This window comes from Rissa tridactyla, chromosome 11 (genome assembly GCF_028500815.1).
Source record: "Rissa tridactyla isolate bRisTri1 chromosome 11, bRisTri1.patW.cur.20221130, whole genome shotgun sequence".
In the NCBI taxonomy this organism is placed as follows: Eukaryota; Metazoa; Chordata; class Aves; order Charadriiformes; family Laridae; genus Rissa; species Rissa tridactyla.
In genome coordinates, this window is record NC_071476.1 from 7125325 (window position 1) to 7151014 (window position 25690).

Here is a 25690-nt window from a genome sequence, read left to right on the forward strand (position 1 = left end):
ATGTCAATGGCATTAGGCACACTACCGGTACGTATATGTGATTGGGACCTGACTGTAAGGAGTTAACTGAAGCATGGATTAGTGGTGTAGTCTGCAAAAAGAGGAGACTAAGCAGCTGAAGGAGGTTCAGATAGCCCCTTCGAGAAGTAGGTCATGCCTGAGGAATCTGTACTTTCTTTTGACCATGTGAAGATGGAAGGAAAACAGCAGGGACCTGCTGGCTGGGCACACCATATCCTGAAGAGATATTTCAGCAAACTGAAGTAACCTAGGACATGCATTCTGAATATCCAATATAATAAACACAGAATGACAAATAAACACCAATGACAAATGAGGTAACGCATTCTGAATTAAGACAGCTATCCCAAAGAGAAAACGCTTATCTAAGTTTAAGAGGATTACCATCAGCCACAACTCTTCCTATACTGCTCTGCCCCCTCCCAAGTAATATTTCCTTCTCTGCCACCTATGCTGCATAAACAAGTTAGGTTTTTATATTCTCAATCACTCAGAACTATCTTCTGCAAATAGTCCCTTGAGGTTGCTAAAGTTGATTACAGAGTCAGAGTGTCAATATGAAGTAAGAATACAAGAACGTAAGAACATGAACTGCTTATATTAATCATAAAGACAGTGGAGCTCTGGAAAGGTGATTTTTATCATTCTCTATATAAATAAATACATCACTAAACTGGCAAAGGGAATAAAATCTAAGCCAAGGTTTGTTTTAGTGAGGTAGTTTATGTAGTGTAGGTTCACAGACTTTTGTAAGCAATGATCCCTTTTAGCCATTTGGGACACACTGTGTGCTTTCAAAATGGGTGCTCTTTGCAGACACAGTAGATGTTCAGCATGATCAATCTGTGCTTTGGTGGGAGGCGAGCCAGGTGATGTTAACAGTAAAATAATCAACAGCGGTCTCCATGCTAGCATCCTATTTCATGGAGAAATTGTTCAGGCCCTCTGCAAACTCAGGCAGCTCTCACTCCAGAAATTCTCACCAATTGTGTTTTGAAGGCTTTCTTCAAAAGCACAAAATGCAGAGACTCCCCGTAAAAAAAACGACAAAATGAATGACGACAGTAGAAGAGCATAGAAAGTGACGCACACTGGTTTTCTAGATAACTCTATCTGCTCTTGTAGGTCAGCTCCCTTCACCTTGTATCAACCCCATCAATGTTGTGGGTTCTTTAAATTCCACGTGAGCCTTTGCAGCTCATCATGTCAACAGAAATATTTGGGAGTTGTTTGTTTGTTTGTTTTTTTAAATAAAACTAGTGTGGGTGACAGCAAATTGAGTGGGAAGAGCCAAGCATTGGACGACCAGTTCTATTCGGCACAGCACACGGGAAGGGTTACTGCGTGGGTAGCACTACCAGCAAGGAAAAAGGAGCCGAGCTCCACTGTGCTCTGAACGAGGAGGAGGAGGAGGAGGCGGGAGGGAGATGGTGTGTGTGGATGGGAACACGGGGAAAGCAGAGTGCCTCCTCAGCTGTGTAAGAGGAGCAGGGCAGATGGCTCAGTAAGTACTGTATCCATACCCTCGGGTTAAGGGCAATCAGGGACTATAGGGTACCTTACTTAGCGGGGAGTCTTTGTTAGGCAAAACTGCATGTCTGAAGAGCATTCAGGTGACAATTAGCACTCGGGGAGCACAGTGAGGCCAAGGCTGCATTTGACCCTGTGCTGCACAAAAGTAATGAGAAATGTCGTGGGAGACAAGAGTGTTTACTTGGGTTAAAAAACAGACTAAGTGACCATTTATACAGATGAGAATACCACAATTATAATGCCTGAGCTTGGCTGGTGGAATCGCACAGGACATTGCTTTCATAGGACACACGGATTGCATGCAGCCCTATGCGTACTACGACTTCTCGCCCCTGATTTCAGATACACTTTTTGAAGGGATGTTTCCTAGACCAGCCCCAGATGATTTATACGGGCTGTCCCCAGTTCCCTGATTTTCATTCTTCCTTTAAACCTTTGTATTCCTTTATGCTTTCTGTTTTGTGTGACAAAGGTACTGTGAATATGTGCTAATACTGAGCAAAATGAGGAGTGCTGGAGACTAGGGTGGTTGATGAGAAGAGCGTGAGGCAAACCCCTTGCCTCTACTTACTGTTGGTAGTTGTGATGATATTACGCCACTGTGCCACTGTCACCTGTCATAGCTCTAGCTGCGAATGAAGAGCAAAGGACACTGGGGAAGAGGCTATGGGCTGGCATCCTGCTTTGGGCTCTGACGAAAGGTGATGCTCCATTCGGGCGGGAGCAGCAGAAGGGTCTGGAAGTGGAAGCAAGCCAGGAGTCTTCCATGACACTGAGAGCTCCAGCTGCCTCTAGTCCCACCATTGTAAACACAGACGCAATCTGTCACGGCTTGTCTATCCTGCAGCCAAGGCCAGCTGTGGCAGCTACCCTCTTCCACTGGCTGCCGGCAGGGAAGGCAACTGGAAGAAGACAGGAGAGGAGAACCCTCCCTTTGTCCGTTGGGCATGCAGGCCAGGGCACCCAGCAAGGTGCACTCAAGGACATCCCCATCTCCCATGCAGAAACTCCTCCAAAAGCTCCATCTGGGGCCTTTATAAAATGGCAGCAAGCCATTTTTATACAGCACAAGGCAAGACGAGCAAGCATGAAGGCCTTATGCCGGCGGTAACGTCCCAGTCACTCCTTCACTTCCCTCCCTGAACGAGAAACTCCATTTGGGAAAGAACGTAGCATAAACCCCCGTTTTGTCCTCCCCGCTGAAGGCGGCAGAGCCAGCCCGTTCGTACACAATGGCCTGGCCAGGCGCGGGGGGCGGCGGCCCGGCAGCAGCTGTGGCGGACTCAGTGCCAAGGCCCAGCCCCACGCGGGGAAGGGGCTTTTCAACAGCCAGGCCGGGCCGCCCGCATGGCGGCCAGCTGCCGCGGGGGCCGGAGGGGGAAACCCAGGGCCTGCGCTAGCGGCATGAGTGACCACCGGGTGGCCGCTGTGGCGAGTAACACACACACCCCCCCCCCCCCCCGCCGCGCTTCGCAGCGAAGCGGGGCCGGGAGCTCCGTGAGGGAGCGCGAGGCGGGCGCCGTGAGGGGCGGAGCCAACCGGCGGCGGGGTGGGGGGATGTGACGCGCGATCGCGCCGGGCATTGTGGGAGTTCGCCGCTCGCTCATCGAGCCGTTGCCGTTGGCCCCGCGGGCGGAGCGGAGGCAGCGGCAGCGGGGCCGCCGCCGGCCGACATATTGCCGACGGAGGCCGCGCCGTAAGTCACTGCCGCCGTGTGGGGGAAAGGGAAGGCGGGGGGGCGCTGAGGGGCTCCGCCGCGGCGCGATGGTAGCCGGCCCGGCGTGGGCTGTGAGGGAGGAGGGGGGGGTCCCAGCACCCCCATTCCCCCCCGCCCCCCTCCCACCGTTCCCTGAAGTAAAATCGGGGCCCCCGCTCCCGGGCGGGCTCTGGGTTTTGCCTCTTCTTGTTGCGGCTGGGGTGAAGAGGGGAGATGCGCCCCGCTCCCAGCGAAATGGTGGCAGCGGGGTTTCATCCCTATTGAATCTGGCTCTGGGCACGGCGGCTGGAAGGAGCCCAGGGCACCCCGCAGGCCCCGCTGTCCCGAGGCGGGGGGCGGGGGGTGTCGAGCCGCCGTTCTTCATCCCGCTCTGCCCTCGCCCGCACGGAGCCCTGCCCGTCTTCCCCACCGCGGGTCACCGGGCAGGAGAAGATAACGTAGAGAGACCGCAAAAAAAGCAGCAGAACGTGTATTTCGGTGTGTTTCACTTCGGGGTGAAGAAAGCGTGGCATAAAAGTTACCTGCCACACGTGAATGACTTAGTTAAAAAGAAGCCAAATGACCTTTTTAAAACCCTAAGCAAAGGCTTCTGAGAGTGGTAAAAATTAAATGTTTGTCTAGGAACGGGGCCCCTTATTCTTTTGGAACTGTCACTTCTTGTGTAGCCTGCAATATGTCTGCCTGCAGGATCCGAGCAACCTGCACGGCCTGGCTCTGGCTGTGGGTGTTCCTCCTGGGGGACTGCAAGTGCCGCAAGACGCAGGTGAATGCGGGCTCCTAGGGCTCGGCACAAGGCATATCACAGGAGCGCCTGGATGTAGACCAAAGACTGACACGTTTGTGCATGTAGGAGACAGTAAGGGGAGCAAACTGTTTCTGTAACATATATCTTCCTATAATCCTTTTCTTTCCTCTGCAATCTTTAAAAGTAAGTTGCAGAAGGCCCGTTAATTTGCATCTGAAGCCGGCACTTGGAACCAGCTCGTATGCAAGTAGGCTGGTTGGAAAACTGAAGTTGCTTCATTTGTGTTGTTGGAAGGAGACTGGTTGTTGAAATGTATTTGTATGGGGCTTGTTATTTATCTCTTGACCATCCAAACGAACGACCATTTTTTCCCCAGGACTGTGTGTGGCTGTCACTTAGCAACAGGTCTGTAGGGAACTTTGCAGATCCACTGCCTCCCCCATTCCTAAGAGCAGAAGAAATAAATGAGCTTAAGGAGCAAGTGAGCAATTAATAAAAACAGAAACCTGGGTTCTTTGGCTCAACCCAGAATTAAAATATTTAGGCGGGAATGAGACAATTACTGCTGCTTTGAAAAATATATTTTAATGCAATTGAGTATGAAAGATTTGTATCAAGCATTCTCTAGAAAACTACCCAACATGTTTTGTTTGGTTGTTTTTTTTAAGTGTTCTGAAAGAAAGGAATTACGCTGTTGCTTACTTAGTAACAGTTACAGGTTATTTTGCTGTGTTTTATGTATCATAAGCTTTAACACTGAAATCTAGGCCTTCTGGGTTCCTAAAGAGTAACTTTGGCTTTCTTGTGTGTAAGGCATACTCTTCTGATTGCCAGTAAAGCAAAATGTTGACAGTGTAGATTAAGCCGTAATTGATCTAAAAACTAGTAGTAAAATTAGAATTTGGCCTAATGATAGTAATATAGGTAGAGTCCTTAAGCACTGCTTATTTTATAGATCAGCATTAGCAAAAAGACAAATCCACCACTGCAAACTTAGTCTTAAAAGAAACCAGCATGCTTAAATTTATCCTTAGGAGTTGCCTGGTTTTCCAGGTAAAACTGCAATATATAGCAATAAGCTTTGATAAGATAGGTGATAGAGTAATATTCCTGAAGAATGGTCAAAATCTTGTGCTCTCAAAGAAATTTGAAAGCATTTTTTTACAACTCCGGTAACCAGGATCACAGCCTGTTGACCGTTCTGTATAAAAGGAAGTCCTGCCCCAGCAAGGTTGTAAAGTAGGGATAAAGGAGCAGGAATCTAGAACTGATGCCACAAGAGGAAAAAAGAGCCTCCAGAGACAGCCTCCCTTGGGAGAGGGAATATTGACCTGGTACAGTGAGCATTAGGTTTTGTCAGCTCAGTGCTTCCTAGAGGTAAAATCTGAAAAAGAAACATTCGGTGTTTGTGGAAGGAGTGCATTGCCTGCTCACTTGTCAGGGAAAGAGGCTACAGGCACATAAAGAGGTTGTACTTCTTTACCCAGACCCATCCTGAAGAGAGGGTCATCGCTCCTTTTGGAGTGATGCTAGAATCATGCTCTTCATGGCTGCTTCAGTGGGCTGAGTTCTTGCACTCCCTTCCCCCAGCAGTCTAAATCTCATTCTACATGTTTATTTTGCCTTGGAAGCATCCATGTGAATTCTTTCTTGTGTTTTTGCATTCTTCCAAAAATGTCAAGGGGCAAAGAAGTTTGCAAAATGTTCTTTAAAACAGTTTTTCTGAACATTGAATTCATAAATGGTCCAGTGATTTAAGGTCCTGTATCAATTTTTCTGTTTCCTGCCTAGTATACAAAAAGCTATAATGCACAAATGGGCTTGATTTCATGCTAGTACTCCCAGCAGTGGTCAGTGAAGACAATTGTATTTACATTTTCTTGACTATTGGTGGCAGGATGCCCAGCTAAAACTCTTGTCATGCTCCCAGTCCTGTTCATAGTGGAGGTTTGTGCATTAAGGGGATATTTGTTTTGGGGTTTCAGACCCATTGTGGGAGGGACTTTTGCCAGTTGAATACAATTGTGCAACAGTATTTTGTTTTGCACACAGATTTTGTGAAAATGTTATTCCTCTTTTTCACATTCTTTATGGGAATTTTAGTCTTATTAATCTTCAACAGAAAGTACACTTATTGGGCATTCCTAGATGAGGAATGTTCTCTCGGTTTTCCAAGCACAAATAAATGTATGTATGGTGCTGCCTTTTCAGATGAGAAATTAACATAGTGCTGAACGGCTGTTTCACTACAGGTTTCACTCCTCAGTCTGTTTCAGACCACAAGGTGTGCTTTGATATAAAGCATTTAAGCTAAAATTTGAAATCACATTAGGTCAAATGATAAGTGAGTGATTAGCTCTTCTTTTATTACTGTTGTACCTAGAAACCACAGTCACTGGCTGAGACACTGTTGTGCTAGGCAAGCATTGTTAGAGACCATTTTATACTGACTATATAAGCAGTGCATTTTATAAGTATGCCAGACTAGTTTCCGATTAGCCAAGAACAGAGCAAGGTAGTTGTCAAAGCAAATTCAAATGCACCTTTTCAAAAAGTGTTTGGTGAGTGGCTACTATTATAGTACATAGACAGATTTAAGAGAGAATGGCAGCACCTACATTGTTTATCTTTTGAAACAATGGAAAGAAAATAGCATTGCAGTTAATCTCTTGTGATACAAAAAAAAAAAAGAACTTGTACTGGAAAGAGGAGAAAAAATAATTACTGAATCTTAATACTTATCCTATTGTAGTAACAGTGTCTTGGATTCCACTACACTTACTGACGTGATGTGATCTAAATTTAATCATCTGTTTCCTGAGTGTAGTTAATACACCAATGTAAGTCCATGATTAGAACAGTCCCTGCCTGACAGCAGTAGCATTCATTAGTAATTTGTTAAGTCATTAAAGACCAGTACCTGAAAACTATTGATAGCAGGGTTTTTTTATTACTACTGTTTCATGAAAGTGTCAAATTGACTGAGTTAATCGAGCACTGGTATTTGGAAATTAGGTATCACTTTACCAGGAGGTGCAGGCTGTACTTTCAAAATTAAGTGATGTTAAACCTTTTAGAAAAACAGATGCCTATGCGCGTTTTAGGAAGATGGTATTTGAAAGTGTGGTTTAGTGGAGTATCTATCTTCACACAGAAAAATATGGCCAACCAGAGTTCCTAGAGCCGATTTCAAACAGAAAAATTTTAATTATGCTGATTTCATCACTACACCTAAATATTTTGTTTCTTAAAAAATATATTTACGGCTTGCAAAGATGTGACAGCAGAGGAGTCTTGTAGCTTGAATCTTTGCTGTTAGACAAGTTAATATGCCATCAGATTCACATTTCTGTGAATCTTGATATCTTAGAAAGCAGTATGAATCTTGCTACTGTCTTTAAGGGAGTTTCAAAAGGCTATGAATCAGATGCTAAATTCTGCAACTAGGGCAATCTGTGTCCAAGCACAGCAGAACCACTGAAGAATATTGCATTAAATTTGATTTAAAGTCAAAGGTGGACTTAGATGACTCCTCAGTGATATCCCCTGATAATCACAGGGATAATTTTGTGAACTGTCACATTGAAATGAAATAATTTTATTGTCAAATACTAGAACACTTTGAAATGTATTTGGTAAAGTTTCTTAGTAATTCCATTGCAACGGCAGAAGAGGGGAAAGAAAGGAAAGGACTGGTCCATTGACTGTCATTGACTGTGATTTTCTTCTTTTTTTTAATTTTTTTTATTTTTAATTTTCCTGCTTAAATCTTGTCTGAACTATGGCACATGTGATAAGGTTCCTTTGGTTGCCTTCCTCATCCGCTGGCTTGAAGTGACTCAGCAAACAGCTCTGGTTCATTAACGTTGGCAGCATTCCAGAGTTTCTGGTGTTACAAAGATAAACCATTTGAGAACATGTAAGGCACGGGATTTTCCTTGGTTTTGATCTGTTGCCATACTCTTCACATTTCACTTCAATACATTTTTTTTTTTTTTTTTTTGTTTTGTGGCTGTTGCAAACGAAATCTCTTCTCTTCCCCTTGTCTTCTGCCATAGAGAACTAGAACTAGAGAAAAGACTGTGAGAGCTCATTGGGCCATCCCTCCACTCAAAGGCAGGACAAACAGGTTCTGCAAATCCTGAATCCATAATTAAGCCCCAAAAAGGTCTATGCCAGGCTCTCTTTTTCCCCTTCCAAATTACATGATTGGCAAAATTAAAAGTGGTACTTGAAACTTATTTGGAATTTCCCTCCCTCCTTCCCCGACATCTAATGATACAGTGATTCACTACGTGTTGTAGGAATGGGATCCTTGAGACAGGAAGATCTTTATCGTACCTCATCTTTATCACTGTGTTTCACCTTTAATGCTGTAAGTTCCAGAAGTTCTTGCTTTTTTCAATATGCAAGTCCCCCCACCCTTCTAGTTCAAGCAAAATTTTTCCTCTCAAATAGACTTAGAGCTAGAAAGCTCTTTAATGTATAGTGTGAGAAGATCAGGTTAATTGTCAAGATAGGTTCAGGGTTATCCTAAATTTAGTGAGAGAAATGTGACCAGGAGTATAAAATAAAGGGGGAAATTAACCTCTAGAGTTTGCGGAAGTGATAAAATAAGCTTATTATGAAAGAAAAAAATACACCATTTTATATACGGGTAGGTGTTAGCTGCTGATAACAGGAGACTTGGAGGTATGTTAAAGGAGAAAACATCTTCTGAACACCAGGTGAAAGAGGTTGGAAACTAACAGCAAGTTGCTCAAGGGTTATATGAGGAAGGTTAGTTTAGCATGACAAATGATACTATGTTAACAGCAAACTCAGCATGGCTTTGGACAGGTCATATGTGTCCAGAGACAGCGATACACAGTACCCATTTCTTTGGACGTATGAAGGAACCACTTCGCTTACTTCTCTATCAATAGTCATTGTCTAGGAACTAAAAATGAAAGGGCAGTGCTCTTTTCTTTCTGTTACCAGCGACAGCACAGCCACCCATGTGTGTCTTCCGTTTGGATTTTTAGGTTGGGTGAGCTGTGTTTACTCCATCTCTTTCAAAGCCTCTTTGGCAGTAGTTCTGTATTGCTACATACTTAACTCATACTTTGATCCAAATGTTACAGCAGCTGATGGCTAGATGACACACTCCCAAAGAAAGAAAACCCCAACATCAGGAAATAAGGATTTCCATATTCTCTTCCAGCTATTCTGACTATCCCATAAACTCATAAGCCAAATGATTAATAGAAGTTTATTGCTTAAGGCTTGTAGGTTTTTCCTAGAAAAATTATATTTTGCATCATTCACTGATCAGTTACAAAACAAAGGGATTATGGGGGAGTCTAGAAGCACAGGTATTTCTCATGCCTGCTTTCCCAAGCATTTGGTTCAGTGAATTTTTTAACATTTGTGAGATCAAACATCTGTAGTATTGATGAAAATGGATTATGAAGGATGAAAATAATTTCTGGCAGAAAGTCCATAGCCAACTCAAAGCCACACCCAGCCTTCCTGCTAACAAAGACAGAGCTAACTACATGACAAAACACAATTTAATGGAAGGTTTTTGAAATCAGTTGTGAGCTCCAGTTAGGCAGTTTCTCAAGGCAAGAAAATTGGCTTTTGTTCTCCTCTTTGCAGAATAATAGTTGTTACAGAGCTGAGCTCACAGCAGAGGAGAGGAGAAAGAGCCCTTTTGATGGCTTCCCCCTTGCAAAGTTTCCTGTCAGTTTTTTGAGATCAGTTTCATAAATGTAGTGTGACTTTCAACTCAGTTAATAAGATGGGATTTCTTTGTTTACCTTTAAGGAGTATTTATGGACTCTCTGATGAATGGAGTGTGGAAGTGGAAAGGAAAATAAATGTTTGATACTGGTGTTTCTTTAGTTATCCTGAGTGGTCTTCATTTGATAGTTGTGTACTCTGAATCTCGGTGACTCACTGAGATTTAAAAGACTGCGGGACATGTCAGCACAGAACAGAAGTTGCAAAACTTAGAAGTGAGGCTGGTGAACCTGTTTTGCCTAATTCTGAGCTCACTCAATTGTTGTGGATTCAGATGTATGGCAAATACAGTTAGGTTCTTGAGGACAAGGAGAGAATTCAGAATAAAGGAGAGAAAAACAGGAAGGGAAGCAGAGAAATGGTGTGATGGGAAAGCAGGCTTAAGGAGGTTTCATTGTGGAGTATATAAACGCACCAGTGAATTTGCATTTGTATTAGGTAGGATTTGTGCAGCAAGGAAAGATCTGGGATGCACAGAGGTATGTGTATTGCTGATGCATACTGCTGGTTTCCTGAGAGTTCAGGCATGCGGGAGGGAGGAGGAGATGGGGGCAGTCTCCTTTCCTCTGAGTTCATTTCAAAACCCAGTGCATTGCCTAAACCTTCAAAGGTACCTTGAGAGTCTGCAAGCCCTCCACCTCTTTGGATTTGTCAGCTTCTATTTACAGCCTGAGCAGAAATCAAAGAGAGAAAAAAATATGTGTGACAGCTGTATCAGCAGTAGGTTTCTTCACCGACATAAACTGAGATACAGTTGTCAGATATCTGCTGGGTGTTTAGACCACTGTTATGTTAAGGAAAGGTGGCAGATTGAAGTTCATCAGATTCCTAGAGGACACATTGAAGGTGGCACAGTCTTTGACGTGGAGATAGCTGGTTTGCAGTAGGTTCAAATCTCAAGGGGTTCATTTCAGATCTTTCGGAAAATAGAACATTTAGTGTACAGGAGATGTAGTTTGCCACGCATAAGCCTTTGTTCTGTAAATTCACACACGCTTGAAAATCTAGTTCTTTAAGGAAGGTGAATACACTTTATGAAACCTTTAGTGGATGCGGTTTTTCCTAGTTAGGAACGTAGTTATTAATGAGCATAACGGTGCTACTGCAGTTGTTCAAATGCCAAATCAAGAGTTGTTCCCCGAAAGCAGAGGATTATGTCTGTCTCCTTGCAGAAAGCATCCTCTGTTTTAATGCAGAAGCTCTATTTTACATTAGGTAGTTATCACGCTTTGCTCCATTAATGGTAGTGGGTTTAATCTGTTAGGAATTTTAGAAAAGTAATTCCAAAGCAGATTAATCATTTCTGTATGTTTTAGGCACCCTAATTCATTGCCTACTCCAAAACACTGATCTGTCTTGAAATTCATTATATGGTATTACAGCATCAGTCCTTATTGATAACCCTTTATCTTTTTTTTTTTTTTTTCTTCCTAATATATAGAGTGCTGTTCCAGACCCAATACAGACAAAATGTCCAGCAGGGGTGGAAAGAAGAAGTCAACCAAGACTTCCCGCTCTGCAAAGGCTGGGGTCATATTCCCTGTTGGAAGAATGCTACGTTACATTAAGAAAGGCCACCCGAAGTATAGAATTGGTGTTGGTGCTCCAGTGTACATGGCTGCTGTACTGGAATATCTGACTGGTAGGTTTTGCTGAACAATGTGAAATAGCAGCAGTTAAAATAATAATACAAGCTGAGTTTGCACAGAAGGAAAAAATGAAAAAGATCCTCTGTTGTACAGATGACTAAAAAAGTTATAGCTGAAGTAAATGTTATGCTGATCACACATCTAAGCCAAAATCAAGGCATCCCTACCCCAGCCTCAGGGCTTTGATGGCCTTGGTGCGTTCCAGCACTAGATTAGCTTTGACCTGTAGTAAACACTCTTTTCCACATAGGCAGTCAGAAGGATTCCTGCTGATGTCAATGTGTATGGGCTGGGCCTTCAGTGTTGCAGTCCTGCCTGCTCCAATTTTGTGCCTGATGGCTTTGTTTGGGTTATAATTGTCTATTAAGCATATACATTTCTTTTAAATAGAGCGCTTGTCAGTGTTTACACAGGGCTGAGATTGCTTACAGCATTGTTTAAACATTTTTGTTCAATTTACAGATTATTTTTGAGACTGCATATGCCGTTTGCAATTTGCTTGGTTCAGTCTGCATATAAATGCACACTCTGTCCATCTGCCCCAGATCAACATAGCTTTTTTGCTTACATTTGTAGTCCTTTCTCTGTTTCTCTCATCATATCAGAATGAGAACACCTTAAATAATTATCTCATCCTCACAGTACCTTCTTTGAGGATGAAAGTATTATTTTTCCTCTGTTTGGAAAGAAACTTCAAAGGAAGAAAATGCTTTGCCCAAAGACATACACAACTAAACACGCAAGTAAAGATCTTTACGTAGCAGTTCTCCACTCATGAGAGACTTAAAGCCCTGCAAGTTTACCCCATAAACAACATTACAGAAGTAGTCTTCCAATGGAAAATTAACCCCAACTGCAATAGCATCAATTTAAGGGCTTTTCACTATAGTGGCTTGCTTAAAATAATTTTTTTTAAAAAAAGGAAAAGATAAGAATAAACCACCAGTTCAGTCAAATTCATGTTGCCAGATTGACTTACAAATAGATACCTGTAGGCTAGGGATCTAGCAAAAAACACAAGTGGTAGATGGATTAGGGTTTGGAGACAGATTCTATTAGCATGACTAAGGAAAAGCTTGAATTGGATCTCATTTCTCATAGCAGTGTTTCTTTTTACAGTGCATTTGCTTATGTCAGTGTTCTGGTTGCAGCAAATAGAAGGGTTTCAAGGGACAGTAGGCTTTAAGCTATAAGCATGTGCTGGGTCTCTGAGGAAGAGATGCACTTCATTCTTTCTTTGACTTAAGAACAAAGTAGCAAAGCGTGCGGTTTAACTTTGCTGGGAGTATTTAAAACCAAAGCAACCTGACTGTTAAGACAATTTTATAATTGTCTTATAATATAAGAGACACCTTATAAGGGATATTGGCATTGAAGAACAAAAATAGGCTGATTGGTTTTTTCTGTAAAGTTTCTTCCTCCCTTAAAGACGAAGATTGGTAACTTTAAGAATAGTTAATGGAGTGCTTGTTTTCTGTAAGGTATTCATATTACATTATTGAATTTTCTCAGCCATCAAACATCCTTTTTTTTTTTCCACTTGCTCATAGTCTTCTTTATTTGTGCCTTTTCTTTAAAAGAATGCTTTTAAACTGCATAGATGCAGGCCTTAAAAAGGCCTTAAAAAAAATTAACATTTCCTTCAGCGAGGTTCCTGCTTGCAGCAATAACAACTCAAATAAAATGCTTCTTAGGGTGAAGGGTACTTTGAATGCTGCCCTTTTAAAGAAACAGAACAATACAGGTGAGCTTGAGGCACTGCTAATGAGCAGCACATGTTATTGGTTAACTGTTTGATTTAAAGTGTTTACTAAGGCAGTGATGGTTTAGGCAGCTAAGAATAGGCTGAGGAAATAAAGGTGTTTCTTTAACTGCTGTGCATCCTGGGAAACCGTCTGAGGAAATTAACATCAAAAAAAAAAAAGCCAAAAGAGAAAAAAGGAAGGGGGAAAGGAGAGCTAAGGGGAAAAGCACCTTCTTTTTTTCTCCCTTTAAATATTTTTGAGCTGGTGTTTTGTTTTTTTTTTTTTCCCTCCTCTGAAGGCTAGGTGGATAGTCTTAGTATTGTGTATCTCAGGGTGTTCTTTCATTCTTACAGACAGATGCATTTCAAAAGCACAAATACTCTTTTCTTTCCCTACTGAGTTAGTAAATAGTTTTATGTTTTATGACTCTCTCAGTCTGGTGGGTTTTCCCCCCCCCTTCTCTTTCTGTTAAGTTTTTCACACTCTATATAGTGTAATTTTTTAGCCTTTAATGCTCAGTATGTTTTCTGAACTTCAGGTCATCCTTTTTCAGTATAATTCAGAAACACTCTCTTGAAATGGGATGCTTGGAGATTTTTGGTTTGTGTTCTTTTTACCTCTTGGCAGTTATTACTTCACAAAACCAGAGAAATCCTGACTTCTCTCCGGGAGCGTTTTTAAAGATGCTCATGTCAGCACATGATCTGAGACTAAATCAAAGCATTTCAATCATTTCAAAATAAAAGCCGGAACGTGACATAATAGGAAGGAGCCCATGTGAAGTGGCATGCTAATAAATTGGCTAAATCAAAAAAGCAATCCTGTGCATCCAGGAAGGAGTGGAGAAACGTAAAATATCAAAAGCAGTTGTAGGAAAGAACTTCAGAAAAGACTCAGAGGGGAAATGACAGAGACGTGACCTAATAGAAAGGAACCTACTAACGTTTGAAAACTAGTTCATGTGTGCGCAGAATATGGCACTGACTTTAATCCTTTAGAAGATGAGGTGCTAAATTTTGCTGGCCTTTGCTGAAGTTTTAACTCTGTAAATCTGAAATTAGCCCATAATGTGCTCAGATCTGGGATTTTTGGTTTGGTTCAATTTGAGATTTGAACTTCCGTAATGCTTCCAGCTGTTCAGACTTGAAATTCTGTTCTGGGTCCATCGGTAGTTATGACTTTATTCAGTTTGTGTTTTGAAGGTAACTCACCGTTACCATGTATGTCTGGTTGCTCATCAGAAACTAAAAATACGCATTCTACAATTTCTTGTAGTGTATGGGCCTATTTGTAATTTAACCCCTTTTTCAGTCTACCTGATGAAGTGCTTCTGCAATCTACATTTATATTGTCCTAGTACTTTTGTATTAGCGTGTTTATACACAGTACAGCTTCACTAGCAGGTACATGCAGTGTTCTAGCTCACAGGAATTATTCTGTCTGCTTCAGAACTAAAAACAGTGTGTCTTTGCTGTGCTTTCAGTCTCTTGGCTTCTGACAACTTCTTCTGCAGAGGCTGGCTGGAGTACATCTTCCCTGTGTTGTCTGTTATGTAACTTTAAAAATAATAAAACTACTATATTATTAGATGTGCAATTTGTCTTCTCCTAATGAAGTGTTTTTCCTTATCTTGCATTTCAATATACTTGACATATAAATAGGTTGCACAGCAAGTATTCTCCTTCTCTTACTTATTCATTAAAGGTTTTTGTTACTTACAAGTAATATTACAAAAAAAAAAACCTCTCTCATCAGCACACCCATTTTGGTTTCTTAAGCATACCATCTGCTTATTCTTTCGTACTTTTCATGTAAGGAAATAATGTGTAATGTCCACTGGAAATAGGGTGCAAGTATGTTAGTGGGTGAATGTGCAGAAAAAGTGCCTTTGAGTTTTACCAATATGGAAGCAAGTGGATTTACTTCCTTTCTTTACTCTGAAGGAATAGTGGGGATGCTGAAGAACTGTAACGTACGGTTCTTATTTATTTTCCTTCTTTACAGTAGCAGGTCATGCAGTGCTGCCTATCTTGCAGGGAATAGTCAGAACGTTTGATTAATTTCTGCTTATGCTGCAGAACTAATTTTAAGCATTATCAACTGCTTTAAGCAGGCAAGAAGTTCAGTGTTAGTAATTCTTTTTGTCTTCTTTCCTTATTGTGGCACTTGTTTTACAATTGTTTGTTGCCTATTTATCTTCCCTAACATGTACTTCAGAATCCATTCATTTTCTCTGCAAAGTGGTGCATCAGTATCAGTTTATGTCAAAAAATCCCCTAAACTAGGAGGATGGCCACAGCCTTCATTGGGGTGTTGCAGCCACTCAGATGAAGTTACGTAGTTTGTATTTGTCAGAACGGGACCAGCCATACATGTAATCAGGTCTGTTCCCTTCAGATGCACAGCTTGCACAAGTTACAAGATAGTCCAAACTTTCTTACTAACTGGAAAAGATACTCCTTTGCCCTTAAAAACTAGAAATCTCTTGAGCATATTTAAAGGCAGCAGGAACCAGGCCTGCAAGTGATTTCTGCTCCCCCTGCCCCCCATCGTCTTCTCAACACTGTAAATAATTTTCAATTGCCAAAATGTCATAGCAAATGAGGAGAAGGAGAAGTTTATAAAACAGCAGGAGAACAGGAATACAGAAGAAATGAGACTTTGATTTATATATGTTCTGTACATACCGAAGTAAGGTAGGAGAAAATGTTAAATGTCTGTTTTCTCCATTAGATTTTTTTTCTCAACTGGATTTTTATTGCCCATTGTGTGCTGTTGATCATGTATTTTGTCGAAATGTAAAATAAGCACCTTTTGAATCCCACAGTTAGAATTGCATCTGAGGCATTCTGGTGCTTACCTGAGTTTTTGTTTTCAGGCTTTCTGATGTCACCAGAATCCCTTAATGGAGGTTCATGTGCTGGAGCTCAGGTCATTGCATTTTCATCTTGATTAATTTTCGATGTGGAAAACTTTCTTAAGCCAACAACTGATTGGCTGCAAAATGAAAGTCCTTCCTGAATGCAGTAAGTTTAGCTGCTCACTTCAGCTGCTCACTTTCCGATGTGCAAGCTGATCAACTTGAACTGCTGTTCACCTCTTGTGTTCTGCTTGCTGCTGAAAATTTTTACAGGGTCACAGAGGAAAACTATGATTTGCCCTGTTTGTCAAAGCAGATGTACTGCTGAACTTCTGCTTGGAAGCAGAGGGGAGCTCAGAGGTCCACAGTAAAAAAGTGTTAGGTTAAAAGCAGATTCAAATTCCAGGCATTCTGAGACCACCATAAATAACGGTCCTTAGGTAGTAATGAAATTTAAGAAGGGAATTAATTGTCAGTATCTTCTTGATACCATTGAAATGTGCATTCACTACCAAGATACATTTCTTCTATTTAAATAGGCAGCTTTAGAAACACTAATCCCTATTATGGTGTCGTGCCACAGACCGTGTCCCAAAAGAGGTTTAAAATAAATTAGGGGCTTGTAGGACCCGTGCCTTACTTGAACAAGCATAAAACTGCCTCTTCTGATCCAGTGGATTAATACTGGACCTAAATTACAGCAGCGTTGTTTATGGCGATAGCCTCACAAGCAGAGACCTTTTGAAAATATCAGCATAGCAAAGCTCCTTTGTAACGTTCCTCTTGTGTCATGCTCATAAGTGAGATTGTCACAATTTAAAACTGCTATACTTGTAAGAAGTGCCTCTCTAGATATAAAACTTTGCATTGTTACCAGTTGAATGACCAACTTTCTTTCTGAACTTAAAAATTCATGGATCACTCTGCTTCAAATGTATACAAATGAAGAGTTATCTTTCACTAATAAGCCCTTCCTTGCCTCCAACCCTGTGAACTCTTAGGTATGAACCTATCTTATCTTGTAGTCCCATAAACTTCAGTGGATCTCTGAGTTACAAAAGCAAAGTTGATACAAAATTACTTACCTGATTAGGGTCCTAAGGTATTCTCCAAGCTCACAGATCAGGTTTGATGAAAAACAATAAAAGCCAAAGCATCTTCTCACAATAAAAGCCCTAACAGTGCATACTCATACGTCAATATAGACACTTATTTCAGAGCAGTAAAAATGCGTTAGAATTTGCATTGTGACGTGTGTCATATTGTGATAATGTACAAAATGCTGGGCTGGTTTGTTTTTTACATCATGATCACCAAATTGTTTTTTCTCCCTTGAAAATGTTAAATTATTGTTATATTTTAATATCCTTATATGTAGAATTAAATACTTTTCATTCTAGTAACAGTCATATTTCTAAGCTGGGAAACCGCTAAGCTGCGCATGGCTGGAATTGGAGGGAATATTCTGGAAAAACAGCATTTTAAGTTTGTTTGTTCCTTTAATATTCCTGAGCATGTGCTCTTGGGCACTGGCAGAGGACAGGATGTCAGGCTAGATGTATTTTTTTGCTGCGATGGAACAAAGTCCATACGTTCACCTACCACAGAACACCCGAAGTAATAGATTTTTTACGTTTTTTTTCTCCAGACATAGATTTTTCCAAGAAAAAATGTTGAATGTGCTACATAGCCACTCCTATATTCTCTTTCTGTAAAGTAATGGGGGAAATACTTGTAAATATTTTTCTTCTAAATAATTACAGTTGTATTTTACTACAGATACCTGTATTTATTATGGTTTTCATTGCTATCTTGATACAAAAAGACTTGATGTGGGGGAATGACTTGGAGACAACAGCAGTTTAATATTTTCAGTAATAAACCTTGAGTCCCACTTCCCTCACTGTCAGAGGCAGTATCTAATAAAATCATTATCGCCGTCTGCCAGATCACGATGAAATGAGTACACATGGGAGTGCAGCATGTATGGTTTGCATCGCCTTTGGTCATTGATAGGGTAAAGCCTTTGACACTGGCTTGTATGTCTTGCTCCTCTCTGTAGGGGCAGGGGCGTACACACCTGTGATACACATCCATTTCCTCTTTCAAGCCCAGGGTTGGGAGTCACTCCAGTAAAATCCAAATTTACAGTATGAAGTCCTCTCCTTTTCTTCTTTCGTTAGTAACGTTATTAATGTTCACTGACTTTCAGTAGGTGATTGGTATTAGCCACTTGACATCTTTAATATTTGGAAAAGCCAGTTCCTAACGTGTGCCTGCAAAGGTGAAAGACAGCCAGGACCAATCTCAAGACCTGAGTAGTCTCCTGTACTCTCTAACAGCCAGACCAAAGCGTACGCCCTGCACTTGATCAAGTACTGTCTGGCAGCAGTTACATTAATCATGTTTGAGTGTGTTTCTGAAACATATGTAAACTGTTAGGAGTAACAGCAAAGTGTAAACTGCTAGGTAGAGGAAGCTTCACTGAAAAAGCAAAAAGGTAAATTTGAGTTAGATACTTGGTTTGACACAAGGATTCTTGAATTCAGCAGAGAAGAAATAGGCTATATCTTTTTAAGTTAGTACTTGAGGTGTGACTGTTGTAGTAAATAACATTTGATATGAAACTCGCAGGTTTCCCTGAAAAGCAAGCTCTCATACCTTTTACAGATCAATAGTAAACCGAGAAATTACAATGTTGTTTAACTTCCTAATTTTTTTATCTCTTACAGAAAAAAAAAAAGGATGGTATTAAAGTCTAGAAAAGAGCTGAAAAGAAGCCTGAGTTAGATCAGAAGGCTCTAAGTGGAAGTGGCTTTTGTGGCCTGAACTTGAGTTTTATGTAAACATCAGCCTGTCATCTGCCTCACAGAAATGCAAAACTTACAGTAACTTGGCAAAGTTAACACTTTCTTCTTTGAGGGGCCTAGTTTTGATACAGCTCAGACACCAAAGACTGAAGGGTTTGGGGGTTTTATCACATCCTAAGAGAATGATTGCCCTGGTGAGAGCTGAGGTTTCATCAAGGCTTGTTCAAAGCAGTAAAATTTCTTGAATTGATTTTCACTGCATCAAATTTCCATTACTTTGAACCAAGGCTGAGAACTGTTTTATTGGAATGCATGAGAGGAAAAGTGTTGTTAAATGATTCTACCTTCACTCTCACAACTGCAGATTCCGGGGGGATTGGGTGGAATACACAGAGAGAAGAATGCAGGAAACTCTTAACAGTCTCGGTTGATTGGGTTAAAACCTTACGGAATCATGTAAAATGATTCTGAAGTCAATAAAATGCTGATGGAAGGATGATTAATTTAAACTACAATAAACAGACTCCTTGTCATGTAGTTGGCTTTGTAGCAAATACATATTTTCTCAGTGGAATTGTATCAACATTCATTTTTCTTTGATTTCTGGATATTGCTCTGAGTTTTCTTTTGAGAAGAGGCTTCAGATTTTTTTTAGAAACCCCTGACTTGTTCCTGTTGGAACTTGCATGCTCGGAAACTGGCCTTGTGTCAACACATCACCTGTTAGTTGTTAAGAGTTTCATTTTCAAAGCTATGATTTCATCTCCCTGCAGAGAAGGTGGACAAAGGGATTCAATGCAACAGCAGTGTTTTAGGTTGAAATGTAAACCAAAAAAAAAAAATGAAAAGATTTTGGGGATGAACTCAGACCAGACTGAATTCAGTATTTATATTTCGAAAGTATTATAGCCCGGAATGCATGATAAGCTAAAGACCTTGTCATTTAGGCTTTAAAGGAGTTTTATTCAGTAATGACCACTAATATTTTGTTTGAAAAGTAGGATAAATTAACTAGAGCGTTCTCCAGGAGTGGGAGAAAAATGCGTTTGCTTTTGTTTCCATCCAGGTCTGCAGTTGCTACTGTGCCCGCTTTGTTTAGGTCTAAGAGCAATTTGTTTCATTTTAGCCTTGTGTTGAGTTCTTGTTCCAAAACTTGCACGTGTTGTGAAATACCAAAGCAACGGTATTCAAGGCAGAGTGGTACCGCTGTGAAACAGGGAAATGCAAACAATGAAATTGGGAACTTAGTAGGACGTCCAAGAGATCAGGGTCTCTGCAAGTAAAGGATGAGGAACTTGCTCTGAAAACTTGCTTCAGGATGAGGTTTCTGTGGAGCCTTCTAACATTTTTTGGTTGTGTTTGAGTAGGAAATGCCTTGAGAGCAGCTTTTCCTGTGGTCTTATCTCAGGCTTAAGTACAAAGATACGCAACCTGTTTTCTTTTCTTTTAAAAATATTTAACTGAACTTTTAAAAACCTCAGCAGAAAACTCAATTTTGGTTCAAGCGTTGAAAAGAGGCTTAGACCAGTTTTCACTACCCATGTCCATCCACCTACTTCTAAACATCGCAGAGGATTTTTTTCATTTGATATAAATGAGAACTACATTTAGGCTAATTTTTAAGAGAAAATTTCTTAACTTTTAGAACTTTCTCTTCCGACTTTAACCATTTACTTTAAAGATGACTGAAAAGAAGAAAAATATTGACCACAACTCTAAAGATGACTGAAAAGAAGAAAAATATTGACCACAACTCTGTCTTTGAAATCAAATTTATGTGTTTGTATTATAGTCAGACTCCTAAGGCATCTGTCCCTTTTCTTGCTACATAACAGCTGTCCGTACATGCTGACATGGCATTCCTACTTAATTTTTTCTTTCCTAATTATGTACTTCCCACAGCTTTTCTGCTGGCTTGTTTTATATCTGCAGTGAAAGCAATACATGTTGTTTTGCTTTTTTTGTTTGAAATTATTTAAAAGCACAGAAAAAGCCATTTGTGCAAATATAAAGAGTATCTCGTCATATTAACCTAAAATTTCAATATGTAGTAATTGAAGAATTATAGCATCAAAAGATTATAATATTGAATAGCTTGTATATTTTCTTCTTTTTAAAACAAATAGAGATTTTGGTGTTCAGTACTTCTGTAAAGTGTGTCTTAGAGCTGCCTTTTGCCTGAGTGGTGGTGGTGTAATTATTCTCTAGGGAGGAAATGCCTTGAGTGAATGTATGAAAGGAATGGAATAGACATTATGCAACTTACATCCTTTTTGTGAGGCCTCATTTTTGTAAAATGTTCTTGTTTTGGTCTTCTGGCTGGATAAATACAAGCTGAGTGAATCCTGATGTCATGGAAGCTCTTAACGCTTTCTTTTGCCTCAATACATGGAAGCAAAGCTTTCTCTCTTCACCCTGTTCAGTTGCAGGAGTTGATTCAAAATCGTGTCTATTTTTTTTTTTTATTTTCAAAAAAATGTCTTTTTTTTTTCCCACTGTTGGAAGATTACCTTTCATGAAACAGGACTCTTCAATGGCTCAAACCTTTGGACCTGGTAGAATGGCAGGGGCTCCAAAGATGGGTTCCTAAGAATTCAGATCCAATCTCAATTTTAAATACCTTTTCCTACCTACTACTCTTTCCAGCTTCACACCTAAATCCGGAGTGATTACTCTGGAAATTTGGGTCGGCTCCCTTACAGAGGGAGCTAGATTTTAACCTAATTTAAAATTGGTTTAAAACATGGATGAAACACCGTTTAAATCTTTAGAGTTACAGTAGCATAAAACAGATGTGAAAGTAAAGCTGGCTGCGAGCGAAATCCAAGCAAGTAGTCTGGATCCCATCCGGATCCAGAAAGTCTTCATTTCTAGTGTTTATACGTGCTCTGATCTGTTGGGTTTGGATTAGGTTCGTCTTCTGACAGTGCTAAATCTAAAAATTGCTGCCTAGATTGGCTTCAGCTCGAATACCTCCTAATCTTCTGGTTTTTGATAGGGGAGAGTGCCCCTTTGCCCAGCCTGGTGCCCCGTGGCTGGGTTTTGCCGTGCTCTCTGCTGTGGGTCTCTACACACATGATCGATGCTTGGTTATTATCGGAGAGCTGAGGAGAAGGCCAGAAGAAAAATTCCACCCTCCTCCTTCTCTCTCCCTCTCCCCAAGCTCCTCTTTTGTGGTCCTCAATGCCAGTGCAGAGCGTTCTGTTCCCAAAAAGGAAGTGGGGTACCTCAGCTTCCCTAAAGGACCATTAGAAAACTGTAATTTCAAAATGAGTTTCCTGTCCAAGGAAGAGGGCTTAGCACTTACAAGAACAGTTCTCCACTGTACGAGGCAGACATTTTAGTTTTATGAGGAACAAATAAAACATTCCTCTGTGCTTTACAGGCATAACACTTTCTTAGACTCTTTCGTTACAAAAACCGCATAGTTCTGCTGCTCACTTGTAGAGAATAACACGGCCTGACTGTTTAGCGGTGCCTGATGCAGTAAAGCAGCAGAGGTGGGGGAAGCAGAGGGAAACCAAAAAGTTGTCTGCTGTTTGCGGCAAATGCTTCTCATGCTTTTCAACCGGTAATAAAGTCTGAGATACAAACAAAACAATTCCTGATGTAGAGAGGTGGAGATGCTGGGCTGTTCCAGTGACACAGAATCACACCGAGGTCGGTGGGGACGCGCGGGCTGTCACCGAGAGCACAGCGTCTCCGTTGGAAGGTGATATAGGTCTTGTGTCACCACCGGCGGCTGTACACAGCGCTGAATGCAAGCTGAACCTCGCATGTCTGCACCGTGGCTTTTGAGAAGTATGTGAAAAGGATTATGCCAGCTTAATTGAGTTCTTTGGAGGTGTGGAAAGCATAGTCAGGTTGACCTTACCCTGCTAATCCTTCTTTAAAAATAAATTAAAGCAATTGTTGTCAGCGTGAAATGTTGAGTTACTTTTGGGGGCTTAGACTTAATATTCTATCTCGCCCTATAATAAAGTTAATTGTGCACTTTGAAGAGCACAAAAGTAGCGAAAGCCTACCAAAATCCTCGATGAAGCTTTTAACTGTAGAACATCCGGAAGCAGCTGTAAGTTTTCCAGTAGGTGTCATAACTAGGTTATTACGGGACTTAGCATGAAAAATAATTGAAGAATCATGTTAAATTCAGACATAGTCTGTGCTGTGTAGTATTACTTGAGATTTACTATGTGTTATGGTAAAGGTATATGGTCATGTGAGCTTTGAGTTTAGTCGTCTTCATTTTGAGATTAATGTCTTAATTCAGTTGTGTGTGCCTCTAAAGCACGCCTATGGGAGAGCTTTCATGGTATAGTCAGTTGTTAAATGTGAACTCAATCTCATACCCTATTCTAATGTTAAATTTAAATATATTAGTATGTAATAGATGTAAAAAAGGCATTTTCATTTTCTTTTTTTCTCTTTTTCTCCAAACATTACCAGGATTGCAAAAGGAAATATACCGAAAGCAATAGTGAAACACAGTCCTTGCAGAGGGAGGTGAAAGGTTATGTGTAGTGGAGACAGCAATAGCACATAATTGCAAAGTCAGATAAACAAACACGTTATGTCATTTTTTTAATTGTTCCCCAGACTTTCTTGTAATTAATTGCATTCTTTGCCTAAGGCTTGTTGAGTTGAAGACAGATAAATCAGCAGGTAACACTCTAGCCTTTTACTTCATAGATCCCTGCAAAGGAGCAAGTTAATCTTTCCTAATTCCAGTAAAAGCCATCATATCCACAGCTGTTAAATGCATTTTGTCAGGACTGGAAACTTTTTCTAAGGAGATAATTTACTAGAAGCAAACAAACATAATTCATTAATTACTTTTTCTGGACAGAAACTTCTCAAAGAGGAAAAAATCATTAAGTCAGTGTAACAGCAGAGTTTGTATTTTTAGTGTCTGAACTTGGATGTGTGCTTACATGCTTCCATAATGTTAAAGATGAGAACCTGAGAATAGCATCTTTTCTAGTAATAAAAGTGATGCAAGCCAGAACTCACATTTATGACAGGTTTGAGAAAAAAAAACATTTGTACATCTAGTACTCCATCACCTGATAGGAGAGGGATCCTAGGAGATAAACACACAGTAGCCTTGAGAAGAACACTGAGTCAATAATCCAGGGGAACTGCTTTAAAAGGACAAAAAACTACATATAGGTTAGACTACAGGACTTCAAGTGTGCATTCGCCCTTCAGTTATTAGCCATATAAAAAGAAAATGATGATTTTAGGGTTAGATGTCTGTTGAGGGTGTTCTACAGCAGTTAGGAATAACATGATATAATTCAGGTATCTTTTTGCACGGATGCTAAATAACACATTGAGTTTTCTTAATGATCACAATGTAATTAAAAGTTGCTTACTTTTTCCCCAGCGGAAATTCTTGAATTGGCTGGAAATGCAGCAAGGGACAACAAGAAGGGTCGAGTCACTCCTAGACACATCCTGTTAGCTGTAGCAAATGATGAAGAATTAAATCAGGTAAGAAAAAACTCCACTGTGTGAGGGCCGGGATTTCCTTTAGGGCTTTTTAAATTGTCTTTCCATATAGCTGAATTGTAACTCAAGACCTCTGCTTATTGAGCAGCCCACCAGGAAACTGCTCATTCATTCACAAGCACACTGCCTGTGTAACTAACTATAGTGCTCAGCTTAATTATCTATTTCAGGACTCTTAAAATGTGTAAAAATGCAGTGGAGCTGTAATGTGACATTTGCTCGCACTATTACAACTACCTCTGTTAAAGTGGGACATTGTCATAAACTCTACAGAGACATGGAAAAAACCTTTAGATGCTTTCTTTTGTTTGTTTTCGTTTTCTCCCTTAAGCAGCTTAGGACTTGGTGGGACCTATCCTGTTCCCGTTAAAGTCTGCCATTGTGACCACAGAATTAAGAGCTCTGGAACTCTTGCAAGTCTGTGTCCTTTGCAGATTTCAAGATGCCTTTAATTTAACCAAAAAATATTTGGATGTTTTTATTACAGTCTTGTGGTGTCAGCCAGAGGCGCTGGCTGGGATTAATGTGCCTTGGTGTGAGGTGCTGTAAAAACACATCTGAAAAGATACTTTTTCCAAACCTGTGTATCATGATGGAGCAGGAAAAAAAAATAATATCCCCAAACCAACCTCCTTCTGGGTCTGTCTGAAATTTGATAATACTTTCCATTCATCATCCCTTCGTAAGCTTGGAGCCTCTCTGAGTTGTGCTTGGGGAGCAGTAAACACGAATCAGAAGGTGGGAGTACCTGAGGGACTTTGATGTCACCATTTGTATCCTCCTGAATAAGTGAATTAGTCCCAGTTAGATGTATAAAAAATGGGTTAAAGTGGTTTTAAATACAGAACATGATATATTTCACCTCTGCTTTTAAAGGCTTGAATGAACTGCACACTTTTGAATATTGATCTGCTTTTCTTCAACTACTTAAAGATTTTTTTGAAGACTTCCAGGTATAGAGATTTGTATAAGTGTTACCCTCCATTTGAAGTTTCTTTTTCTAAGAAAAAAAAAAAAAACGTCCATTTTAAAAGATGCCCTTTTAAGAAGATTCAGCAATTGGGACATATATTGGGTTCTCTGGAGCGTGGTACCCATTGCAGTCCTGTACCATGGACGTTGGGTGCCATCCCTCACGCAGGCTGCCCTGCCAAGCCATCAGGGCTGGGGCTGCCCTGTTTTCTTGCAGCTGGGTAACAGTCTTCATTGCGTGGCTTCACAGAAAACAGATCTCGTGTGAGCCCAAGAGATACTGACAGTAACAAGCATATATGCAAGAAGAATACATATTCCCTTTATAGTTAAAATTTAGTAC

The 25690-nt window shown here is 40.6% G+C and overlaps 1 protein-coding gene across 10 annotated transcripts in view; it reads left to right on the top strand.

Moving 5' to 3' along the window:
- Window positions 1-3119: 3119 nt before the first annotated feature.
- LOC128916079 (core histone macro-H2A.1) overlaps window positions 3120-25690 on the top strand; it is a 46215-nt gene continuing 23644 nt past the window's right edge. For all 10 annotated transcript variants that reach the window (XR_008468842.1, XR_008468841.1, XR_008468840.1 and 7 more), the window contains exons 1-3: window positions 3120-3250; window positions 11242-11442; window positions 24251-24357. Coding sequence is in view for 7 of the 10 variants with exons in the window: in XM_054217299.1 (XP_054073274.1) it covers window positions 11271-11442; window positions 24251-24357 (279 nt within the window). In the remaining 3 variants the exon portion in view is untranslated. The remainder of the gene's footprint in view (window positions 3251-11241; window positions 11443-24250; window positions 24358-25690) is intronic.